At 41.1% G+C, this 15,990-nt stretch overlaps 1 protein-coding gene across 1 annotated transcript in view; it reads left to right on the top strand.

Annotated features, from left to right (window-relative positions):
- DIS3L2 (DIS3 like 3'-5' exoribonuclease 2) overlaps positions 1-15,990 on the top strand; it is a 1,275,365-nt gene that overhangs the window by 1,217,149 nt on the left and 42,226 nt on the right. Inside the window, exon 17 of the mRNA XM_082248603.1 lies at positions 12,257-12,440. Within this exon, the coding sequence (XP_082104729.1) occupies positions 12,257-12,440 (184 nt within the window). The remainder of the gene's footprint in view (positions 1-12,256; positions 12,441-15,990) is intronic.

Here is a 15,990-nt window from a genome sequence, read left to right as displayed (position 1 = left end):
TTATGTCCCTCCTAGTGCTTTTTTTGGAATCCCTATGGCGGGACACGTAGGCAACCTTTCTTGAGTATGGTCAGTTTTCTAGACTCTGATAGCCATAATTCATTCTAACTGCCCAGATCCTGCAAGTTGTAACTGGTTGTAGTATCACAGATGTCTAGTGTTGGTAACTGTTGGTCACCAACAGGCGAGGCTGACCAGCTTAGATCCTCACTAAAGCATGTTGCACCCTATATGTCCACCCCCCTGGTGTGGACACCAGTGCACTTTGAAGTTATTCCCTTGTCAGTAATTCTTACCCTGATCTGTGCATCTGGATGTCTTACTATGACCTACCCTGATTTATTAGCAGTTCATCTGTCCTGTAGGGAGCTTTGCTTCTTCTGGCTCAGATGTGGGTGTTGGTCTTTCTAGTTGTTGCAGTCTCTTCAGTGGGACTGCTTTTGGACACACCAAATGTTGATGCAATATATAAAATTCCTGTGTCCCTCAATGGACAATAAAGAAATTAAGATGTATTTTTCCTTTAAAAAAAAACATTTTTCTTGAAGCCCTTTAAGAAAGACAGATCTCCACACCTCTGTGGTAATGGCCCTGTATGCTGCTTGCTCACAAAACTGAGGCATATCTTTGGGACAGGGTTGTACAAGGGCTACCCTTTACCATTTTTTTTCTGTTTGCCAGTGTCCTAACCTCCTGTAGGCAACAGAATATAACCCAAATGTCTAAGACTTACTAAATTCCTGTATCCCTTAAATTACTTTAGAAAAAAGATTTTACAGTAAATACAGAAATCTTTTTTTCCCCCCAGATACTTGATTGCCATCTGCTGGCCAAATTATGTAAATAATGTATTTTCTTTTTACCCTTATGTGATCTCAGTTTCATCTTGTGAGGGCAGAGTAAGCATTCCCCATGTCACTGTACAATACAACTATTTAGTTAATACAACTCTGTGTACAGAATAAATGCCCATGATTTATACAAATATGATCTTTATGCAAGCAGCCAAGCCTTTCTTTCTTTCACTAAAATTTTAGTTATTTATGGTCCCCCTCTCTTTAGTGTATTGCATTTGGCTGGTTTTCCGTGGTTTTACTTTTTTTTTTTTCTTAACACATGATGGATATGCTAATTTAATCTCTGCTGCAAGCTTTCAGTACAGTTAGTTTTTTAAGCGAATAAAAAAGATTAGTTAACTTTTAGATAGGATATAATATGGCAGTTTAACACAGAGGAATACATTTTAATTCTAAGATGTGCTACTGAACTGGCAATTTATCAAAAACATAAAAGCTGGAGAGAAAAAAAGTTATATACAGTAAATGTCCCGTCACTGTAAACTGTCTAAAGATGGGTAAATTGGTTCTAATCTAAGTTAGTGGTACTGTGCTATCTTATCTTTTTATTTTTGAGTTGTCTCTCATACATTAACCCACATGGACAGATCAGAACATAGATGACAAAGAAAGATTGGTAGGTAATTGGTAGTTTTTGCCAGTAATAGAATTCCTAATGTGTTTTTTTTTTCTTTATGAAAGAAAACTGTGCAGCTCAGACACCAACTTTTTTATTTTTTTTTAAGACCAAGAAATGTGTTTTTTTTTTTGCGCATGTGATGGTTGCTGGAATTCATATTTTAACAACCAATTCTATTAATTCCGATTTCTTTTGAAACTTTGAAATAGTGTTTCCTTAAATTTGAATAAGCATTTAAAAATATCTGCTAAATTGTCCTGATGATACCAGAAATAATTTTACTGAATATTATGGTATGAAGGTAGTTGGATTATGCTTGTGTGTGGTTTCTCTAATTTTGTTTTTAGCCCTATATAGTCGAATTCTTTTTTTTTTTGTTTTTTTTTTTTGGTTAGCCTGCTTTTGAACACACCAAATGTCTATGCAGTATAAAAAAAATTCCTGTGTCCCTCAATGGACAATAAAGAATATAAGATGTATTTTTCCTTATAAAAAAAAAAAAAAAAAAAAAACTTTCTTGAAGCCTATCAAGAAACATCAGTCTCTTACTAAATATTTCTTTTGAAAGTTTGAAATGGTGTTCCCATAAATTCGGATAAGCATTTTAAAATATCTGCCAAATTTTCCTGATGATACCAGAAATCTTTTTACTGTTTGAATATTATTGTATGAAGGTAGTTTGATTACACTTGTGTGTGGTTTCTCTGAATTTGTTTTAGCCCGTTATAGTCTAATTATTTTCTTTTGGGTAGCCTCTTGCTAGAAAAATTTCACCCATGTCATGTAATCTTTTGCTTCTTTCGTTCTTCCTCGCTAACAATATGCTCTATTCCCCTCAATTGACTCCTGAAATTTGAGTGAAAAGTGTGCGATGCATGAAAACTACTGAACAAAAATAGTTGGTCATTGTCGGTTTTTTTGTCAGGTTCATCTTCATTGATGATGTCAGTGATTAATGTGTACAGCTTTAATGTGCAACTGTAATGATTTCAAATTTCTACAGCAGATGACACAGTCAAGATTTAATAGTACACCCCAAAACCCACTCAGTCTGCTGTTCAAATTACTGTTTTTTTTTCTGCTTTAGTCTTGCCAGATGAGTCTTTCTGGAGGTCTGTTTTTTTTTTTTTTTTTTTTTTTTTTTTTTATTTTACTTTAAAGTGTATCTAAGCCCAAAAACATTATATATTGCAGTATCGCGGTCCTGAGATGTGGTGGCTGCCTTCGTTTTATTTTTTAGCTTTTTTTTTTCTCTATCTATGGAGATGCAACATAGCAACTCTTGGACAGCAGAATTGTCAACCTATGCAGTAGTAGATTTAGCTGTCCCTTACGTAAGTGTCTTAAAAATTAAAGTGGTTCTAAAGGTAGAAGCTTTTTAGGTAAGCAGCTTCCCACCGACCACCCTTGTAGTAAAGCCTGATCTTGATCTAGCGATGTAAACATAAGCCGAGGCTCTCGGAGCTCTCTCTCCTCAATACATTTGCACAGAGAAACCCCACCTATGCATGCTCGCTCTTGGGCTGACTCTGTGTGTTTATAAGACACACAGAGCATGGCTCGCTCCCGTCTCCTCCTGACTGGCTCCTGCTACTGTGTGTGAGCCAATGAGGAGGGGGTGAAACCAAGCCTCACTCTGTGTCTCTTATAGACACACAGAGCCAGCTTACAAGCAAGCATACATGAGTACCCCTATAGCAAGCAGCTTGCTATGCAGGTACTTGGCAGTAAGGAGGAGCCAAGAGCGCCATTGGGGGACCCATGAAGAGGAGGATCAGAGCTTATTTATGAAAATAAATTGCACAGACAGGCAAGTATAACATGGTTGTTATTTTTAAAAATAAAAAATTGTCTATAGAATCAGTTCAAAGATTACTTCCAGCTAAAAGTTTAAGCCATTACAGAAATAGTTTTTTTCTTTCTTTTGGGGTAACATTTTTACTGGAATGAAAGCTGACTGTTGGGGCTAAATGGTTTTTCGCAACTCTCCAACTGCCACTTTTTTTGGGCAACTTGGTCTGTTAAAGGCAGTAAAAAATACTGGCTGGCAGGATTACCAAGTGAAAATAAAGGAAAAAAAGCCTAAAATGTAATGCTAATGCAGCCACGACATTAATGGTAAGCTTCAATATAATACAGTTCTACAGTAGTTGACTGCACATTTAGTTATGCCTCTATTGTTTGGTATAAATGTCAGATAAGTGAAGGGTGAGATCATGACTGGTAAAAATTACAAACAGCTATGATCTAATGGGAAGTGTGGATGTCATGGTAAAAAAAAGCAAATGGGAAAACAGTTTATCTTGACATGTTTAACTTTTCTACATAGTTAACACTTTATCTGCAGGACAGGTGTTGGGTATTTTCTTCTGGGTTACATAAATGTGGTAATAGACAATAAATCCCATACATGTTTTTTCTCTTTTCTTTAAAACATTGGAGTGAGCTTTCTTCCACCATTGGTATCCTTGGGTTGGGTACTTAGCCAACAGTGGCACCATGTAAATCCAAAGGTAAAGAAATAGCCAGCACTCCTTAAAGCAGTTGTAAACCACATCCCAAAAAAAAAAATCAAGCCCCGGCAGTTTGTCATAATGTGCTAGTATTCATTGCATACTAGCACATTATGACCTGAAAACCAAAGCGCTGTCACCGATAATGGCGCTTCCATCTTCACCTGGTCGTCTTTCTGTGTTCATGGGTTTCAGCTATCTGATTGTCCAAGCTAGTGATGTCACTCCCGCGCATGCATGTGTATGCCGTTCCTTCAGAGCGAATGCGTTGATGACCTCACCAGTGGCATCTAAATATCTCTTAAATTGTGCATGTTAAGGAGATATTTAAAGTACCTATAGGTAAGCCGTATAGGTAAACATCATGCACTCCCGCTTTAAAGTAGTTCTAAACCTCAGACATTAAAATTTAACAAAGTACATCCTCCTATAGAGTGTACTTGCCTTAATCCAAAGCACTGAGTGTGATTTCTATCTGCAGTCATGTTTCTCTATCTGCATGAGTCACTTCTGATAGGCTGTGCTGAATTTAAGAGATCAAGAGGGAAGGGGAGCTCCAGCACACAGCCTGTGACTGCAACTGCTTTCTGTTATGATTGTGCAGAGGGTGGTGTGTCCCTTTTCTTCACTTGGGTCTCAGGTTACATTTGCCTTTCTGAGCTAGGCAGATCCCTGCCACTCAATGTTAAGAAAACCTGTGTAAATTCTGGTCTTCATACGCTTTTTTTTTTTTTTTTGGAAAAGCGATCTTAGCAGCTAAAAAGCCACTGCATCACTTTTACAGGTGATGGAAGGCCACCGGGGGGCAGGACTGCAGTTGTTACTTCTAGTTTTGCTGGATATAAACAAGCCATTACAAGCTTGGAAAAGGATTGGATCAAACCAGTCCTGCTTTTTTTAAGGGCAGAGGAGAGATCTACAGTCAAATAGACCCCAGAACTCCTAGTAAAAGTTTTTAAAAAAATAGTGCTAAAATTTTTTTACAAAATGTAAAAATGATACAGCGCCCCCGTGCTCTCACGCAAATGAAAGCATTGGTCATGAAGGCATATGTAAATACCAATCACACCACAGGTGATGCATCACCGTGACCTTCAGAATAAGAGAAATAATTCTAGCACAGACCTCTCATGTAAATCTAAGATAATAATATAAAGGCTATTAATGTGTCGCCTATGGATAATTTAATGCATTCTACTAGCCTGTGCAATTTTAAAACTTCAGTTGTTTGGTATTTATTTATTCGGCTTAAGGTCATCTTTTATATTTTACCAAAAATTGGGTATTATGATGTGTTTGTGTGCATTAAAATAATTAAAATGTACATTTTCCAAAGCATTTGTGTTTAATAAAAACTGCTGCACAAAGACAAAACATTGCAACCCCACCATTTTATTCTCTAGGTTTCTGTGATGTAAAAAAAAAAAAGATAAATCACTTTAGAACGTTTTCCACCTTTAATGTGACCTATAAACTGTACAACTCAATTGAAAAAACTAAATTAAATCTTTAAGGAGGGGAAGTAAAAATACAAATCTAAAATATGGTTGCATAGGTGTGCACACCCTCTTATAACTGGGGATGTAGCTGTGTTCAGCATTAAGCAATCACATTAAAACTTGTGTTAAATAGGAGTCAGTACACACCTGCCAACATTTAAAGTGCCTCGAATTAACCCCAAATAAAGTTCAACTGTTCTAGTAGGTCTTGCCTGACATTTTCTTAGTCCTATCCTACCGCAAAAGCCATGGTCTGCAGAGAGCTTCCAAAGCATCAGAGGGATCTCTGATTTGTTAAAAGGTATTAGTCAGGAGAAGGGTACAAAAGAATTTCCAAGGCATTAGATATACCGTGGAACACAGTGAGGACAGTCATCATCAAATGGAGACAATATGGCACAACAGTGACATTAACGAGAACTGGACGTGCCTCCAAAATTGATGAAAAGACAAAGAAAACTGGTCAGGGATGCTGCCAAGAGGCCTACAGTAACATTAAAGGAGCTGCAGGAATATCTGGCAAATACTAGCTGTGTGGCATATGTGACAACAATCTCCCGTATTCTTCATATGTCTGGGCTATGGGGTAGAGTGGCAAGAAGGAAGCCTTTTCTTACGAAGAAAAAAAACCAAGCCTGGCTAAATTTTGCAAAAAAACATCTGAAGTCTCCCAAAAGCATGTGGGAAAATGTTTTAAGGTATGATGAAACCAAGGTTAAACTTTTTGGGCATAATTCCAAAAGATATGTTTGGTGCAAAAACACTGTATCACCATACCCACAATGAAGCATGGTGGTGGCAGCATCATGCTTTTTGGGCTGTTTTTCTTCAGCTGGAATAGGAGGCCTAGTCAAGGTAGAGGCAATTATAAACAGTTCCAAATACCAGTCAATATTGGCACAAAACCTTCAGGCTTCTGTTAGAAAGCTGAACATGAAGAGGAACTTCATCTTTTAGCATGACAACGACCCAAAGTACACATCCAAATCAACAAAGGAATGGCTTCACCAGAAGAAGATTAAAGTTTTGGAATGGCCCAGCCAGAGCCCAGACCTGAATCTAATTGAAAATCTTGTGGGGGGATCTGAAGAGGTCTGTGCCCAGGAGACACCCTCGCCATCTGACAGATTTGGAGTGTTTTTGCAAAGAAGAGTGGGCAAATTCTGCCATGGCAAGATGTGCCATGCTGATAGACTCCTACCCAAAAAGACTGAGTGCTGTAAAAAAAATCAAAAGGTTCTGCAACAAAGTATTAGTTTAAGGGTGTGTACACTAAAGCAACCATATTGTTTTAGTTTTTTTTTTTTTTTTACTTTCACCTAAAAGATTTCAGTTTATTTTACTGAGTTGTACAGTTTATAGGTCACATTTAAAGGTGGAAAAGTTTTGATATGATTTATCTTTTTCATTTTTTCATGTCCGAGTCCTAACATTTTAACAGCGGTGTGTAGGCTTTTTATATCCACTGTATATACATATGCATGTTTGGGAGTTCAACGTAATTGTCTAACAAGAAAAAATGCTGATGTTTACAAGTATGTGAGTAGTGTCAGAATAGGTCTGGTCTTAGTGATTAAATGGATGTAAAGAAGAGATGGCTGCAGATAAACAGATACATCTTATGTAGTAGGTAGTAGGATTTGTTTAATCTGTGTATCCCCTGAGGCTAGCCACTTCACTTGGTATATGTAAGGGTTTCCAACTACTTTAACCACTGCAAGACAGACTTTCACAATTTGAATGACCATTACGCAGCCATGAAATACTGTATCCAAATTATTTTAAATTCTGTTTTGACACAGACCGAGCCTTCATTTGGTGATATTTAAACACCATTTTTTTTTTTTTACTTTGCTAGATGAAGAAAGACCAAAAATGTTGAAAGGTTTTTCTTTTTATAAAACTTTGCAGATAAATAGCTTCTTTATAAATTTTGTTCAAAATGTGTTCTGTACTTCTTTGGCAAAAAAAAACAACAAATTAGTGTATGTTTAGGCTGGGTTCACACTGGAGCAGACAGCAGCTGGAGCACTTTACCTGTCCGACTGCTATTCACTCCTGACTGCACTAGAGGGCAGTGTAGTGCGCAATTCAGCACATCACTTGGCCTTTTTTTTTTTGGACAAACTTTATTTGAAGAGTACACTTTATTCAAGGTACTGCACAGCATCGTGATGCTCTGCTGTACAATACCATGCAATTCGGTACAGCGCACTGTGATAAAATGCAGCATGCTGCAGCGCAGCTCTGTGCTGCGTTGCAGTGTGAATTGGACACTTGTGTTGACAAGCGTTTTGCAATGAAGTAAAAAGCCTAGCACCACATAATGTGTGAACTAGCACTTAGGCCGGCCATACAAGGTGCAAATCTCCCATGGTTGCAGGAAAGAAATTTGCAGGATTCCCCCATCAACACAGTGTTAACAGGGGAATCTTTCCTGTGGAGCTATTGTCTGTTCCCAGCAGGGAGGGCTTTAAGACAGTGATTATTGCTGGTGGCTATAGCAGCCACTATCGATAATTGTAAGAGAGTCTGGGAGGCTGGTTGTACCAATGTTGAGCCTGGCTGAACTGGCCGAAATTCGAACCGTGTATAGCCAGCCTTAGCTGTGTTGAAGTTATAGAATCTACAAACCATGGTATACCGTATATGTTTAAAATAGATCTGTCCAGATGTACTTTCTTGAGGCCCTAAAATGCCTGCAAAAGAAGTAGTGGAACCGCACCCAGGTAGATGAAAACAATTGGAATACTTTATTCTTCAAATCAAAATGTGAACAGACCGTGCAGGGAACAGGTAATCCAGGTTAACTAAAATGCCTGTACAGTACAAATATATCCCCAAAATGACAGTCTGAGGTATTTGGTAAGAGCCATAGTGAGTTTTTCTGAAGTTGTATTTGTTGTCCGTTTTTTTTTTTTTTATTTAAAAAAAATTAATTATTGCTCACACACAGCACAGGCGTACTTACAATTACACCCGAAAACATTCTGCTGCTCCTCCCGATTATGGCGATACTACATGCTTGAGACTTTTCAACATTTGGGCGGATTTTGTAGTGGACATTGTCTTTTGTGTATCACACAAACCAACCAGTTGTATCAAAAACAGTGTGTACTGTAATGTCCCCTCTGTGTGACTGGTCTGGGAATATAGCTGACTGTGCAATCACCTGTAGCAAACCCCGTTCCTTTAAGCCAAGCAAGCCTAGTCTGCTGGTATGTGGCTGCCCTCAGGAATGCCATGTTCGCGGTCTAGGAAGCACAGGAGGCTGAAGAAAGGAAGAACAAAGGGGTTCTTTTGGATCCAGGAGTGCAGTTTTCCTCAGGAGATGGCTGGAACTGATGTCTTGCAGGAAGGTAGTCAGAAGGATGTGCATATGGGCAAGTTCAGGGGGGAAGCCAGAGACATGGTCAGCAAACAGGCAAAGAATCAGCCCACACAACAGCCAAACATGGTCAATAAACAGGCCTGGGTCAGTACTGGTAGAGGCAGCACTGCACTGGTTGTGTAGGTGATTAGGAACTGTTGTTAGCGACACTAGTTTTGTGGCACTGGGACAAGTGTGGCAACAATCAGGAACACTGTTATCAGCTGCACTGGTCTGGAAACACAAAGACTGGTGTGACAACAATCAGGAACACTGCTGCTGGCCTTCACTAAGCCGGCGACAGTGGAGACTAGTGTAGTATCAATCAGGAACACTGATACATCAAGTATGTTGTTGCTGGCCTACACTGGTCTGGTGACACTGAGATTTGTGTACCTGTGATCAGGAAAACTGTTGCTGGCTGCACTGGTCTGGTGTTTTGACAGCAATCAGGAACACAATTTTTTCCAGCTACCCTGGTCTGATGACGCAGACTGGTATATTGGTTATAAAAGACACTGTGACTGACTGCACCATTGGGGCCCATTCAAATGTGAGTTTGGGGGGCTGGGGTAAAACCTCATGCCAGGGGTGTCCACATGCCATGGCTGCGATTCTCTGCTTCGCAGCCATAGTAATAATAACACTCCTGGTACACCTGGTTTTTAAAACCCAATCAAATTAAATGGGGACACTTGTGTGGGTTCCAGTGGGGTTTAAACAGGTGGTAAGGAGCCGATACAACGCCTCCTCACTGCCTGTCACATACATTGATATCCAAGCCATTGTACATGATCACTGTCGCAGCATTACAATGTCACTATCATTGGCACTGTACCCTACCCTACCCTGCTCTGATCTGCTGTATCCGGGGACACAGTGATCACAGGGTGCTCACATCTGGGGGGCGCATTTTAATAATGTATGCTTCCAAATCTAGGAAGCTTTTACCCAACCATTTTTAATTCAGTGGTTGAGCAGGAAACAGTTAAGTGCTATTGTACTCTTAATGACAGTGCATAAATACATCACATGCTCTACATAGTAATGCATGTATTTCATATGAAACACTGTCAGTGAAAGTGTTTGATTAATATCTTCACTGTTTGGTTCGTGTTCAGTACACGTGCACTCTCTGCAGGCTTTGTCGTTACATAAAATGTTACATTGTTAAAATACAACTGGCATGTACTGTACATAAATTGTAGCAATTATGCAAGTTTTTTGCATAACTTAATTTGCTACTATAGTCCAAAGCTGTTCTACAGCTACTGTATATGAACAGTTCTAGGAGACATAAGGGAAGATGGAACTTTTCACTTTGTTTCCTACTGTCTGTCAGAGAAAGCACTTGAGCATCACTAGAATGCTTTTTTTTTTTTTTTTTTTGCAAATAAGTATATGCCCATATCTTACTGAGAATTGCATTGGTCTTTTTTCCAGTATTCCCCTTTTAATAGACACATTTATCTTTTAGTGTGTCAGTTTCCATGTTCTTTCTTTTGTGATTACCTTGGCATTAGACCTCAGCCAGTAAGGCTTTATGCTCACTAAGAGAGAGATCTCCTCTAGATGGATGTATATGGCTCTGGTTTATTATGCCAACTATATGCAGGCTTGTATGATTGTTTAATATTCTAAAAACATTTGAAAATTGCCTGTTTGACACATGGATTTTATGATTGCAAAATTGGACAGGCTTCTTACACATCTCTCCCTGACAATATAAAATGCAGGTTTTATTAGTCTTAAATATAAAAGTAATCCTAGGGTTTAATTTATAAATGTTTTTACACAAGATTAACACATATTTTACTCAATATTGTCACCTAGTTACAATAAAATCCAGTTAAAAAACTCAATTTTGGGGGAAGATTGTTTAAATCGTGTGTAAAGGAAGGGAAAGGAATAGAAACTAGTATTCGGTGCCTTGAAAAAGTATGCCTACCCCTTGAAATTCTCCAAATTTTGTCATGCTATAACCAAAAATGTAAATGTATTTTATTGGGATTTTATGTCATAGATCAACACAAGGTGGCACATAATTGTGAAGTGAAAGGAAAATGATAAATGGTTTTCAATTTTATTTTACAAATATCTGAAAAGTGTGGCATGCATTTATATTTAGCCCTCCTGAGTCAATACTTTATAGAACCACCTTTTGCTGCACTTATGGGTATGTCTTTTTGGGGATGTCTCTACCAACTTTGTGCATCTAGAGAGTGAAATTATTGCCCATTCTTCTTTGTAAAATAGCTCAAGCTCTATCAGATTGAATGGAGGGAGTCTGTGAACAGCAATTTTCAAGTCTTGCCACATATTCTCAATTGGATTTAGGCCTGGACTTTGACTGGGCCATTCTAATACATGAATATGCATTGATCTATTCTAAAGCATTTCATTGTAGCTCTGGCTGTATGTTTAGGGTCTTAAAAATGACAAAATGTGGAAAATTGCAAGGGGTATAAATACTTTTTCAAGGAATTGTTTTTGAGGGCAGTCTCACATCACTTCACTATTTTATAGGTACAAGTAGCTTGTTCTATTTCACCCTAATTTCTGCGCATCTACAATGAATAGGGAGGGATGGAATAAAGTATAACCGAATACCCCAATACCCAATTTTACTTACCCTGCTATATCTATATGTATGCCTACTGCAGATCGCTTCTCCTACGTAAGTTCTCTGATACTTTGCTTAGGTAAGTCTTCAATGTGCTGAGCTAAAGAGGAGGAAAGGAAAATCTATATTGGATACTGGAGGGTCCAGTCCTTTCAATTGCACCCCCTGGTTGCTCCTGTATGACTTATTTGGCTTCATTTTATATCCTGGCCAGTTACTAGGATGGGGGGGGGGGGGTTGAGTTTGCACGTGTGAAGCAGTGCGACAGTACAGCAGATAGTGAACCATAATTACTGACATTTTTCATCTTCTCTATATAAATTATTCATCTTCCCTATGTGTCCAAAAAAAATTTAGATTTCTACCAAATTATGATCCACAACCCACTTCAGTTGGCTTTTATAAAAGGTGCAGAACTGCATATAATCAGCCCCACTTTGAAGCATAAACTATAATTATGTTTTTTTAATTTGGTATTGGTTTGTTTCAAAAGCACAAGATGGGTTATCCAGTACAACATGGTCAATAGCCTTCATATGGTAGTTTGATGACACCTCTATCATCTATGAAGTGTGATTACATTTATTGAACATGTGTTTTTATATTTGTTAAACTGCCGTCAGTTCAATGGGACAATACCATACTTATAGGAATCAACGGGCAATATTTTTGAATGATTGTGATGTAAAGCCATTGGTCACTTGCAAATATTGCAAAATATTGTTACAGCTGTTAAGTACATAATTATTTAATTGTAAACTTGACTTCTTTGCAGGCTGGTTGAAGAGTTTATGCTCCTTGCAAATATGGCGGTTGCACATAAAATCTACCGTAGTTTTCCAGAGCAGGCACTACTTCGTCGTCACCCACCTCCACAGAATAAGTTGCTAAATGACTTGATTGAATTTTGTGACCAAATGGGACTTAAGCTAGACTTTACGGATTCAGGCACTTTACATGTAAGTAATACTTCCATTTTTGTAATGCTGTCGTCTTCCACGGTTGTCTCTAGAAACACACATCCACTCTCATGGTTTATTAACATTATTCTTATAGTATATGCCTAAAAACACCAGCTGCAGAAAAACAAATTATCCAAAAGACATTTAAGATGCTGATGTTCTGATTTATTAACATACCTCTCAAATATGTTCTTTTTCCACTTAAATGTAAGGCAAACCTGTGTTTTGTATTAAGTAAGCAAAGTAAAAGGGTATGCTTAATAGCAGGCATCATAAGCTAGTAATAATGGCAGAGGCTGCCATATTCCTCCAGATATTGCAGTATTGTGCAAAACGTTATTTTTTTTCTCTCTCTCTTTCCATTATATCGGGGGAGGAGAATTTTATATATTTTGAAAAAAAAATTAGCATAGTTTGTGCTTTCAGTTTATTTCTCGGGAAGTTACAGGGACACACAATTTCTGAAAAGATCAACAGGTATTTCTCTTACGTCCTCTGACAGTCGCCGCCCACTCATACAGTCTTCACCAATGGGGTATTGACTTCATCTCCACAGGAGTAACTAGGCATAAGATTTGTAAAAACAAAGCATTTACATAGACACACCTATGGGGGCTGTCCCACTGGTTCAATACCCCCCTGCAATCAGCCATCCCAACTCAGTTTGTCTTCTGCCTAGTTAAGGAGTAAGATAGGCTTCCCTGTGCTGGGGCTACAGTCTCAGCCGCCTTCTTCTATTTTATGATTTTATTTACTGCAAATGTGTTTTTTTCTTTGCATTACTAGCTGTTTATTTTGTCAGCGTTAGTCGGATCTTCGGATGAAGACGGCGTTTGCAGAGCTGGGAGTCGGACTGGTCATCCTGGTTCTCCAGGACAGAGGGCCAGATGGAATCCCAGCCCACCATCGAGCGTCTAGCAGGCTGTGTGTTCACCCTGGCCTCGCAAACGACCCATCCCTGTCCGCAGGGATGCAGCCTGTGAGGTGGCTACCTCACTCGGACGTCTTATCCACGGTTCTCCGTGTACTGTTAGCGTCCTGCGTTTTTGGCTGATGGCACCCCTGCCATCTGAGGGTGGGCGGTTTCCTATGCAATGTGAGGCACCCCACGCCATCGAGTACAGGTAAGTACAATCTGTGTGGGGCCTCTGTCTGGGGCTGGCAGTCCTGTGTGTCTGTGTTATCCTCTCATGTCTGTGCGTTTTTGGGCTCCCTGATCCCGGTCCCTGCGGGTGTTTTCTCTCACAGCCGGTGCGCTGTGTGGGTTTCTGGGGGTCCCTCTCCTGTGTCACTTTAGGGTGCTTTTGGAGGTACAGACACGTGTGGTGACCGCTGCGGGGTTAAAAACCACCGGTCCGCCATTTTAGGTGTGGGCAGCATGTCTGGCTTCACTATGGGCGCTTATACAGCGTGTATGTGATGTGTTTTTGGCGCCTTGCAGCGCCATCTTGTGTGTGGCAAATCGTTCGTTCCGAGCACATGTCGGCGGCCATTTTACCGAAGCCTCCCATTACTTTCTATTGGCAACCATTTTTCCTTAGCCTGAATCCTCAGTTCCGCCTCCTGTGGTGACATCACTTCCTCCTTTTACTCAGGAGAGTTCGGCTGCGGTGGTAACACTTGTGGGGGTCTGTTCTGCTGTCCTTTCACTTGTGCAATCCTTCTGGCTATCAGTTTATCCTGATTAGAGGTCTGTGTTTTCACAGTCATTGTAGCGGTGTGCTGCGGGGGTCCGCGGCGCGCTTAAAGGGCCAGTACCTTTAAAAAAAATATATATTTTTTTTAACATGCAATCTCAGGACAGCAAATTTCCCACAGCCCTAGTGGGGGATTCAGGTTCCTCTGAATCCTCTGCTCTGTCTACTTTGTCTGCTGCCGTGGCGACGTTGGTGTCCAAAGTGGAGATTCTGATGACGGAACGTGCTGCCAGAAAAAGGCCTAGTTTTTCCTTGTCTTCTGATTCTGAATCTGATAGGTGGCGTGCCCCTTGAAGGGTCTTGCTCTTCTCAGTCTGAGGGGGAGGCGGAGGTTGCAGGGGTGGATGATTCCCCCCTGGGACGGCCGAGGACCGCGCAGCTATGGATGTGCTAATTCTTGCCATTTAAGAAACACTATGTTTAGAGGATGAGCCTAATCCTCTGGGCAAGGTGTTCCCTTGCCCCGCTGAGTTTCACGCTACTGTGAATGATCAATGGCGTCATTTGAAACGCACCTTTGTGGTGCCAAAGAGGTTTCAACTCCTTTATCCCTTTGCGTCTCCTACGGATTCGCGCTAGTGTGTGGCCCCTCAGGTGGATCACACTGTGGCCAGATTGAACAAGGCCACTCTGGTACCCACCGAAGATTCTCCGGTGTTTAGAGATCCTACAGATAGGAGAATGGAATCCCTTGCCTGCCATGCCTACATGGTGGCGGGTTCTCTGCTAAAGCCTATTTTCGCCTCGGTCATGGCAGCTCAGGCTGTGGCGGACTGGACCAAGGTGCTAAAACGCACCCTCGTGGCTGATTCCGCTCCTCCTACTACCGTGGCGATGGTGGACCAGATCTATCAAGGAGTCATATATTTGTGTGATGCTGCCTTGAATGAGGCCCCATTAGCTGCACGCCTGTCCAGTGTCGCAGTGATTAACCATCGCCTGATATGGTTGAAAAGCTGGTCGGCTGACCAGACTTCGAGAAAAACGGTGGCTGACATCCCCTATGCGGGGTCTCGCCTGTTTGGGGAATCCCTGGATGAATTGGTAAAAGGGGTCACTGGGGGCAAGAGCACTCTGCTGCCCCAGAATCCTAAAGGCAAGTTTTTCCGCCGTAAGCGGGCCCCTCCTTTAAACCAAATCAGGGGTCCTTTCGTGCCTTCAAGGCACAGAACAAGGGGAAACCCTTCAAGGGCCAGGGTGGCCAGAGAAAGCCCTGGGCGGCAAACCAAGATCCGGCCGAGCTGGGGCGGTTGCCCAGTCCGCCTCTGCCTGATGGGGTGCCCTCACCCGTTTCAGAGGTGGGGGGACGTTTGCGCGGTTTCCTCCAACCTTGGCTGCTACGAATTCCGGACAGGTGGGTTCAGGAAATCATTCGATCGGGTTACAAGATCGAACTCCTTTCGCGGCCGGCGGACAGATTCTTTCCCTCAAATCTTCATTTGACCCCAGGGCGGTTACAGGACCTGCATCAGGCGGTTCAATATCTCCTCGGCCAGGGGGTGGTCGTCCCGGTGCCTCATCGGGACAGATTTCGGGGGTTTTACTCAAATCTGTTCACCGTGCCCAGAAAGGAGGGCAAGGGTGCGTCCTTTTCTGGACTTAAAAGCTCTGAACCGCTTTGTACGCGTTCGAAAGTTCCGCATGGAATCGCTCCGCTTGGTGGTAGCCTCCCTGAGTCCAGGCGAGTTCCTGGCCTCTATCGACCTGAAGGATGCGTATCTACACATCCCCATTTTCGAGGGTAATCAGAGGTACCTCCGATTCGCTATCGCGGAGGCTCACTATCAGTTTGTGGCGTTACCTTTCGATCTCGCTTCGGCTCCAAGGGTGTTTACCAAAGTGCTGGCTCC

The sequence above is a fragment of the Pelophylax lessonae genome, assembly GCF_965119305.1.
Source record: "Pelophylax lessonae genome assembly, chromosome: 3".
NCBI lineage: Eukaryota > Metazoa > Chordata > Amphibia > Anura > Ranidae > Pelophylax > Pelophylax lessonae.
This window is presented reverse-complemented; position numbering and strand designations above follow the sequence as displayed.